The sequence below is a fragment of the Perna viridis genome, chromosome 7, assembly GCF_037379345.1.
Source record: "Perna viridis isolate PV_CMFRI_1.1 ecotype Kerala chromosome 7, ASM3737934v1, whole genome shotgun sequence".
NCBI lineage: Eukaryota > Metazoa > Mollusca > Bivalvia > Mytilida > Mytilidae > Perna > Perna viridis.
In genome coordinates, this window is record NC_142451.1 from 6,640,453 (window position 1) to 6,651,045 (window position 10,593).

At 32.8% G+C, this 10,593-nt stretch overlaps 1 protein-coding gene across 1 annotated transcript; it reads left to right on the forward strand.

Annotated features, from left to right (window-relative positions):
* The first annotated feature begins 750 nt into the window (after positions 1-750).
* Positions 751-8,625, forward strand: LOC148611109 (5-hydroxytryptamine receptor 1B-like). The gene is made up of 2 exons (XM_088595217.1): positions 751-1,187; positions 7,962-8,625. The coding sequence occupies exons 1-2, from the start codon at positions 751-753 to the stop codon at positions 8,623-8,625; spliced, it is 1,101 nt and encodes a 366-aa protein (XP_088451343.1).
* Positions 8,626-10,593: the final 1,968 nt, after the last annotated feature.

Below are 10,593 nucleotides of genomic sequence, written 5' to 3' on the forward strand. Positions count from 1 at the left end.
TTAGTATGCACCACATGCTTTTGGCTATATCTTCATATAGAGAATCATTCCTTAAGTTGATTTAAAAATGGAACAGGGATGTTCGATGTATACCCACCTCCATTTTCTCGCTGTGTGAAAAAAAAATTTGGTATTCTTCACCGAAATGTTTTTTGATTATTACTAATCTGATGTGGATTTTGTAGGTGTTGTTATGATCTCTTTGTATTCTGTTCTTATTCCTGTAAAATTTCGATGTTTTTTCCAGAAACGTTGCTAATACCATTAAGTTCAATCCCTCAAATATTCCTTAGAGCTTGTATAATGATGCACTTTTTCGATACATTAACTGAATATTAATTAAATCCTTTACGAAGAAACTATTATCTATACTTGTTCTTCTGCTAAAGCCATGTAAATCAGAAATCTCATTAAACAAGGATAGAAATAAAATACATAATTACGAAATATGACCATTTAATCGGATATAAGTAAGTCAGCTTCAAATCTTTAATAAAACTCTAATGTTATGGTGTCTTAACCTGTCTTGCGTTTCCTGAAGCTATCGCTAATCATTTACGATATTGACTATCAAAGATTACTAAATACGAACTAATTAAGTAAGGACTATTGTGTTCAGGTCGTCACGTGAAAAAGAAAGCAATCTATCTGACACATTAAAAAAGCCTATTTCTTCGAAGAGTTTATTTCTGTCGTTACTACTGCTCAACCTCTCATCTCAAGACCAATACCAACCTACAGGTTAAATAGATGGGGTTTAATATTTCCAATAACTCAAGTGGAGTATCGGACAATGGAATTTCTTCTAGCCGATTTATTATAGGTACCATAATGATACTTGTGACAATGTTCACGGTATTTGGTAATATACTCGTGCTGGTCGCCATCAAAAGGGAAAGCCAGTTGCATACTAAGTTCAATATTTACATCATAAATCTAGCAGTGACTGATTTAACAGTAGCCCTGACTGCTATGAGTTTTTATACTACAGACAGTATCCTTGGATACTGGCCATTTGGAGAACTTTTATGTGGTGTCTGGATTTTCAACGACTACGGGATGACATTCGCCTCAGTGTTTACTCTGATTGTGATATCAGTTGACAGGTTTTGGGCTGTGACTTGGCCGAATCACTACAGATCTCATCATACTAAAAGGAAATGTATATTGTTCGTGATTTTTATATGGTAGGTACCTAATTAACTTAATTTTGTATTTTATATCTCATCTGACATGTTTCCAATTTAATATCTCTGTCATTGACGTAATTCTCCCATCTGAATGTTATTACTACAGTTGTTACTAATTTAATCGTTCAGTTTTGAAGATTTAATTATTTAAAAAATTACTAAAATGTGTTTTTCGTCTAATGTTTAAAACATTTCACATGGCACACCCATGATACTAAATGTACACTGCGTGATTATTTTTTCATACACCTTACAAAATATCACAGTCCAATACAATTCAACCAGATAGTATTTTTTTCTATTATATTCGAATGATTTTACGACCAATGAGATCTTAACAATGTCGCAATCATCGTATATTTGGCTGAACTCTTTTTCTTTTACTTTCAAGAAAATGTTTTTATTTTCTATCGACAAAATGACAAACAACTTAAAAGTTGACATTATCGTCAATATCTTCACTGTTACAGAGTTCGTGGGTAGTAATTGTCGTGATTTCATGAAAAATTGTTCCTGAATTTCCCGTTTTCAAAAAATAAAATAATTAAAAAAATCGAAATCGGTGCTGACGAAGAGTTTTGGGGAAATTACTGAACCCGTGTATGTACCGGCAAGTCAAAATGTTCATCTACAATGGTTTGTGGTATGATCATAGCCATTCCAACCATTCCAACTGCTTGTAATGATGTATGTGTTAATTACACGGCCAACGAAGCAATTGACTAGTTACCCAAACACTTGTATAGTAGTAACCTATGCTAAGACTTTACTCAAAAAGCTTTTGATGTTACTCAGTGGTATTTGAGTCCGTTGAATGAAGCCAGATGGTTAGAAGTGAATATGGCATGCAAACAAAACAAAAGACCCAGTCATTCATAAATAAAATTGATAATTTATTTTGTTTGTATAAAATGAACACTTTATGGCAATATTTATTCTCACACCGGAGTTTTTTCTCTTTTATAATTTTGCAGCTGTTTATCATAAATAAAAAAAAATGGAAATACTGACACAAATATGTTTTAAGGATACATGCATGTATCATTTTTTGAGATATCCATGGTCATTCTGTTAGTCAATTTTGTTTGAACAAGCTTGCAAACACTCCTCAGATGTACGTTTGTCACAAGGACAAATCATCGATGTCAAAGGTCATAACCCTAAACCGATGGCCCACAGGTAATATTTATTGCATTCATTCCTAAAATTGAAGATTAGCCAACCAATGCAAACAACTAAAATTGGTACCCTGCGAACAATAGTGCTTCCACAGTATACCGTATAGCAGGTAATGTTTGCGGGATGCTACTTTAGGGGGATTTTACCGATCTGTCTAAACACGCCAAAATTAAACTCTGCGAAATTTTCACTTTGGACTTACGTGTAAATACTTTTTACACCACTAAGCATCCGCAAAAATAGAAACGCCAAACGTTCTCATATACCCTTTTGTTATAAATAGCCAATTTCAACATACACCGAAATAACCTGCCATATGGTAAATGGGCATTTCTGGTTATTGTATCTTTTATTTATCCCCGCCTTCAGATATAGATCAATTTGGTCATCTCCTGGAGACAATTTATTTACTTATCGAGTACGTATTAGAATCACTTAACCTTTCGTAGCTTAAAACAGCTTAAAGATGTTTACATTATTTACGTCCTACAAAAGGCGTTTTTTTTTTTTATTAAAATCATTTTGAAATTTGTAAAAAAAATATAGTGGCAGTTATAATATAATATAGATGTTATCAAGAAATAAACTTAATTGTCAAACGGCGTTACAAATCAAAGATCATACAAAAGAAGACAACTTGATTCAAAGGATAATAAGGAGATTCCAGCAGAAATCTAAAGAATACTACCTATCCAATGATAAGGACTAGACATACACAACACAAACCATGAAATAACCAAAATAAAACGTAAATTAAAACTCCTGTAAAGTAAGCGTTCTGTGCATTTCTAGAAACAACCACCGAGTTGCTCATAAAATGTTAAGTCAGGAGTAAACGAGAATGGAAACAATTGCAAAAAACATCGGCTCTCATGGTGTAGATGGATACACCGTAACGATCCGCGAATTCATAATGACTACCAAATACATTTGTAGTGATGACTTCAATCTTTTAGCAATATAACCCTGTTCCTGAAGCATAATTGTAAGAAGCGGAGCATTTTACAAAACATCGGAGTAGTTACGACAAGCGCTGACATAACATATGAGTTGTGATCTCAAAACTACATACGCAGATGCTGGAGAAGAAGGAAAAACTTAATGATAATTCATCGCGTTTGTCGTAAACTTTTGTTATAAGTTTTTCTTTACCATCGATTGGTTTCATACGGATAAATTCTTAGTTTTTATATTTGATTTAAAATACAAATAAAATGCTTTGTATATTCTAGTATTTTTTTTATTCCGAGTACAGGATGATACCAATTTTTTCTTAATGCTCAGCATTACTAACGAATATTTTTGATTCTTTTTAGAAGGTATACTAAACATAAGTTACTTAAGAATGTGGTAAATATTTGTTTTCAACATATTATTACATAGACCCCTTCCTTACAGGATAATTTTTTTAAAATTCTTTCATGGTAAACAATGCGTGCTAACAAGCATCACTCAGATAACACATTATTCAAAAATTGATTCGTTTCCTTCGGGAGGTAATTAACGATAAAATCAAAATTCTTTGGCACGGAATAGCTAATGAGTACTCATAGCACATATGTAATTCTTTTGCATTTAAAAGGGCGTTCAAGCAAACTCGATATAAATGAAAAGCAGATTAAAATCGAGTCTAATGCTTTCTGAAAATGAGTTTTTATTTTCTTTAAGTATTGTTCATTACCACATTTATCATATTTTAGTTAGATTATACTTATTACACAATTGTTATTACATGTAACTAAAAAAAATTGTCAATTTTTTTCTAATATCTGAGACAGCGTGGTTCACTACTTTATTAACACATCGTTCAAAGTAAAGTCTGTCAGTTTTTTTGTAACATGTGCAAAACAAGGAAAATTATTACTTTTTTAAGTACGAAACACGTAGTTTAATTAAACTGTCTTCGAAAGTTTTTAGACTTCATGCTTCCAGGATAAACATGTAAAAATTATTGAAAGGGAAACATCAGAGAAAATCCTGCTAGGGATGATTTAAGTGGTCATTGTGACACTATTAGTGTATACTAATATACTAGAATAATACATAGAATAATACATAACACATTAATGTATATTCGCATGCTTGGGGCATGTATCATCACTCACAACCTTTATAGTGCTGTATTTAGTTAAACCTCTGTTTTACACTATCGTAAAATGCTAAGATTCGAGGAAATATAACTTAAATGTTAATGTGTATAATGCACATTGAGTTACCATAAAATATTTATTACGAAAATTTTGTTCCATCAACATTTTAAAACCTCAATATTTAGATTCATATAGATAATAGTTAATTCTCTTTGATGTTACTATGTATATATATAGAAAGGTCTGAACAATTCCCAACGATGTTAGAATCTATGGCAACACCGCCTGCAATAAGTCCAGCGCCCTAGACCACTCGGCCAGCTAGGCTATATAAAATATAGCATTCGCTGGCCGGGTCATTCCTCCTCGTAGGATTAATCTAGGGCTGTAACTTAGTACACTATGTACGGTAGTACGGGACAGCTCATCCAGGTGTTATTATGTAGGATAGAGGATCAAATTAATCATGCATGTCACAACAAATTAATGTTATACAACGTCTCAGAATGTGACGACTCTATTCGCTATACTGCTCCATCGGATCAAATTGATACTGGGAATATAACGTAAACTTATAGAAGGGTCTGAAAAATTCCCAACGATGTTAGAACTGTCAAATTTGCGATGCAAATTTTTGGTCGTTCCTTCCGCGGGACTCGAACTCCTACCGCTGTTAGAATCTCGTACGACCACAATTTGCATCGCACATTTGACAGTTCTAACATCGTTGGGAATTTTCAGACCTTTCTATACATTTACATATCTTCCCTGTATCACTGTAGCGAATAGAGTCGTCACATTCTGAGACGTTGTATAATATTGATTTGTTGTGACATGTGTCATTATTTGATCCTCTATCCTACATAATAACACCTAGATGAACTGTCCCGTACTACCATACATCGTGTACTAAGTTACAGCCCTAGATTAATCCTACGAGGAGGAATGACCCGGTCGGCGAAAGCTATATTTTTATTTAGCCTAGCTGGCCGAGTGGTCTAGGGCGCTGAACTTGCAGGCGGTGTTGCCATAGATGTCACAGCAGTATGAGTTCGAGTCCCGCGGAGGGAACGACCAAAAACTTGCATCGCAAATTTGACAGTTCTAACATCGTTGGGAATTTTTCAGACCTTTCTATACGTTTACATATCTTCCCTGTATCAATTTGATCCGACGGAGCAGTGTAGCGAATAGAGTCGTCACATTCTGAGACGTTGTATATATATATATATATATATATATATATTCTTCATCTAATACGTTTGCGACTTACAACATTGAATATCCATGATTTACGGTAATTTGGTATATTGTTTGCTTTGCGGAGGTTATATAGTGAACATGGTGTCTGTCAGTCCGTTCTTTCGTCTGTCCACATTTTTTGCAGTTTCATCTGCAACCAGTTATCTCATCCATTTTATATTTTGACAAAATCTTTATATAAGTATGACCTTTTGTGGGATTTAATTTCAGACTTTAACTTATGGTTGGTCGACTTTTTTTATATTTTTATTTTTAACTTTCAATAATTAGGTTGGGTAGTAGGTGGCATTAATGAGTGACCTGTCTTAGTTGTTTTAGTTTTATTTGTTATTCTTATACAGGCATTGTCAATGTGGGAAACATGCAGTGAAATGAAAATGACAGTTAAGTATATACATGTATATCAACGGTCCTATAATGTAATTTTAATTCTTAAGAAAAGAAACAGATAAATGCATACAAGTTTCAACTAAAATTCGTGAACTCGAATTTGATTTCATTTGTATGTCATTAATTTCATCGTGGTTATAAAACAAATGTTTATACAAAATTTTTAAAGATCAACCATGACAGACAAAACCAGCTGTCTCTTTAAAACATAGCACTGTTTTTTTTTTATTTTATGAAATAGTTGGAACCTATACAACCGAAATAAATCAAGTAATGTGGAAGTACTTTAATTCATAAATAGAAATTTTCGTGGATTAGTGAGGACACACAAGTTCGTAGATTCTTATATTCGTGGTTTTGTAGATTTTCAGTATATAAATCAATCAAAATCTCCTTTTCGTCGTTTTTTGGCCTACCCGCGAAAACACGAAAATTGGTACCCCACGAACAGAAGTACTTTCATATTATTCCCGTCTGCCAGGACCAAAAAATGATATCCGGTTCACTTCATTAATGTAGAATATACACGTCACCTTTCGGATCTTTTTTTCTCTTTGTGTATCCTAGCTAGTATACAACATTTACATTGGATTAATTAACACACCTAAACAATTAATTATTGACATATTTTGCCATTCCTGAGTTTATAAGGCTATTTAAATAATTATTTAAACAAAACGGAAACAAACACTGTATTCTTCTTTTCTTGTTCTAATTTTAAAAGTACAATGGCAATCTTTCAGTAATTAACATGCAACAGCAGAGTCCGTTAATCGACAACGCAATTTCGATCATCAAATCAATGGCAATCTTTATTTGGAAGCATACGGCTTAAAGACCTTCGAAGACAGACGAAATAAATTATATGTTTCGTAATTGAGAAATTATTAAGTGGTTCTTGATTTCTGAGTATGTAGTGTTATTTATATTTGTTGTATTGTAGTAACAATTATGAATCATTTTCCAAGTCGTACCAATTGTTTGTCGTGCTACATTAACTGATAAAATCTATATCCCTTAGATGTTCGGGAAGATATTGGACTTTGAAGTTTATGTCCAATCACATAGTAGTTGAAGGTTTTCGTGTAAAAAGGTCTTCATCTAAAAATGTTTTAAAGAAGACTTAAAACATATCTTCCATTAAATGACGTCACGATAGCTATTTGACTATATAGTAGGTACGCTATACTGACATGCAACGCCAGTGATTAAAATGTACGTGACTTATGATGGAATAGCTGCACAAGAGATTTACCGCCATTTAACTTTTTCACCTCCCTAACTGGTTGCTTGAGAAAAAGTGAATCACTTTTTATTGCTCAAATGATAGAAATCGATGGTAAAGGAAAACCACAGGGGTATGTTGATACAAGATTGAAGTGATCACCACAAAAGTTTTATGGTCGTCATCATGAACTCGTTGATCATTACGGTGTATCCATCTGCGCCATGAGAACTGATTTGTTCAACGCGTCATAGTTTTCCCTTCCTTTTTCGTCTACCCCAGACTTGACATTTTATGAGCAACTCGGCGGGGGTGTCTAGAACTGCAGAGGACGCTAACCATAACGCATCACCTGGTCCATGCTCCCAGTTTTTAGTCCGAGTTGCTCATTTGCTTTTGTTATTTGTATGTATGATTTTTGTTACTTTATGTTATGTGTTGTGTATGTCTGTTTTCCATGTCTTGTATTTTTCCTAGATTACCATCTTTTGATTACCGCTATAATCTTAGTTCCCTTGATTACTCTTTAATAAAAAAATTAAGTTAATAAGATATAATATACTACTCCTTTCTGAATTGTTTTGGTTGCTTGATATTAACTTAGACACATAAATCTACTTTCAGGATTTTCATGGTGGCATTATGGCTGCCGGCGTGTTTAGTAGACCGTTTCGAAAACGCAGTTGAGGACGTCACAATATGCATCTGGGATCCTGCACTGAACAAAGAGTTTGTGTTTGTCATCGCAATAGTTGGGCATCATGGTTGCTTTATCATGATTGTTGCTTGCTATGCACGAGTATTCTACGTGTTGAAAAATAAACTTAAAGCAAATCGGAAAATCAGACCGTGTCCGGTTTCTGTGTATAATATTTCACAGACCCCTGGAGCGACAACTACTCATCAGTTTATTCCACAAAGTATGGATGAAACCAATTCTAAAGAGAGTCATAGGAATAAGAAAACAGATTGTCTTAAGAATTCAAATGAACGGACAACGTTGAGTGATATAAATGAGGATGATACAGAAACTCTAAATCACTCAACTAAGCGAGAAAGACGAGCATTTATTACACTAGCATACATAATCGTTGGTTATGCGATTTGTTGGTTTCCGTTTCATATAGTTTTTGATATCATGGCTATAAAACCGGAAATAGTTCCTCACTCTGTATACCAAGTGACCTTCTGGCTTACATACGTTAATTCAACGATAAACCCTTTTCTATATAATTTTAGCAATCCAGAGTTTCGGAAAGCTTTTAAGAAAGTTTTAATGTGTAGATGATGATGATGAATTGTGCCAACATTGAGAACTGAAACTGAAAATTACGAATTTCTAATAGTCTGTCAAATCAATGAATAACCATGTAAAACGTGTATTTACAATTGTCGTTAGTATTTAATTATGTTTGACTTTATTTGATTGGTGCACCTGATTATTGTGTTACACCATGCATTATTTATAACTTCAAGCACTTTCTTCCTTCAGAAAATAAATGTTAATCTATTCAAAATATGGTTTTATAAAATTGTTTGGATGATTGTCATTGCTTCATCTGAAATAAACATCAAATACAACTTTTTCGGGCAAGTTTCTGGAATAGGGCACTTACCTACGGTACACCTGGACTCCCCGGTTTTAATAGTACAGATGGTTTATTCATCATTAAGTTTCTCTGTGTATTCGTTTAGGTTGTTTGTGTTATTTGTGATATTTTATCTGTTGTCTTTGTCAGCGAATAATGAATATAGCGTTCCATATTCTAATCGTGTTATCCTTGGTTTTGAGTGAAATAGTCTTCATCCTGCATATGAGTAAATGCATCACTGCCATTTAACATTAAAATACGGAGATAAGACTATTTCTTTCCATTTTAACTATATGTTTCACTTTTTATGTAAACGATAAAAGGAAATATCTAATACATTTTAATAAAGATGAAGACATCGCGTGTTTAGCTGTAGTGTTATAAAAAATTAAAGACAAGATATTGGTTCTGTCGAAAAATAATATTTCGTAGCTGATCAATATGGTGTTTGTTTTAGTTTTCCATAACAGTGTCAAATATCTCAGTAGCTGTTCTATTTGGCAAAACAAGCTTATAGCGGTTTTAAGTGTACGTATACAAATTTATAAATGTCGTCATAAATGTTCATTAATTGGAGTGTCCTACATATGTCGTCATGTGTAATATAATTGTTTTACCCTCCTATGTATTTCTATAACTACATAGTGTTATTATCCTGGTATCTCTATAATGATAGTACCCAGACAAAAATCTCTTATAAATTTCTTTAAATCATGCGTCACAATTAACTAGGTGAACGTTATCTATTTGTTGCAATTGGCAGTTGACGATTGGGAATTCATTTTATTATATTCTGTCTACGTTTATCTACAGAAATGGGAAATACATGGACTCCAAAGATGCGATGATTTGATTTAACACTATTTCTATTTGATAAAAATATTAAGAAATTACTGCTTTAATCTGAGTTTAGTTTTGGTTATTTCTGTCTTACAAAGTCAAACAATTCAATAATAATATAGCTACAGAACGATAGAGTGAGTAAAAGTCAATTGGTTCAAAAATAAAAAAAAATATTATGCAGGGGGAAAAAATCTTAAATTATACTAAAAAATACAATACATCAAAATGATTGTTTTTTTTATTATACAACAAGATTATTCTTTTGATAAAATTGAAGACTGTTCTTCTTTTTCATTAGGAAGAAAAATAACTTGACCAGGACAATTTCACTTTTTGATTGCAATAACAACATGGCTTCCTGCATAAAACTCCTTCTCCGGTAAGTGCGTGATATTTTAGTGGATCTGTTCTATTCTGTAAAGACGTTTAAACAATTAAATGTGTTTTCCTTCAAAGAAATGACTCGTTGTTACTTTATAGAATCCTGTTAACGGGCATACATGTAAGAACATGTAAAGTTAGAAATTATTCTATGGGATGATTACAAAAACGAAAACTTACTTACAATCACAAAAATAAATACTCGCATTTTGAAAGCAAATTTTCTACAAATTGCAATATACGCTGTTATATCACAGGTCGTATTACAATAACAAAAGCATAATACTTTATCCACAATAATGTTACCATAAGCGTTTTTTGCAATATAGATGAAGCTGTATCGTTAAATAATTCCAGTTTCGAGGTTTATACATAGTATCTACCCCAAAGAATTTGTGATAAAGGATACTACAGATATCGTGAATAAATCAGTTTTCATG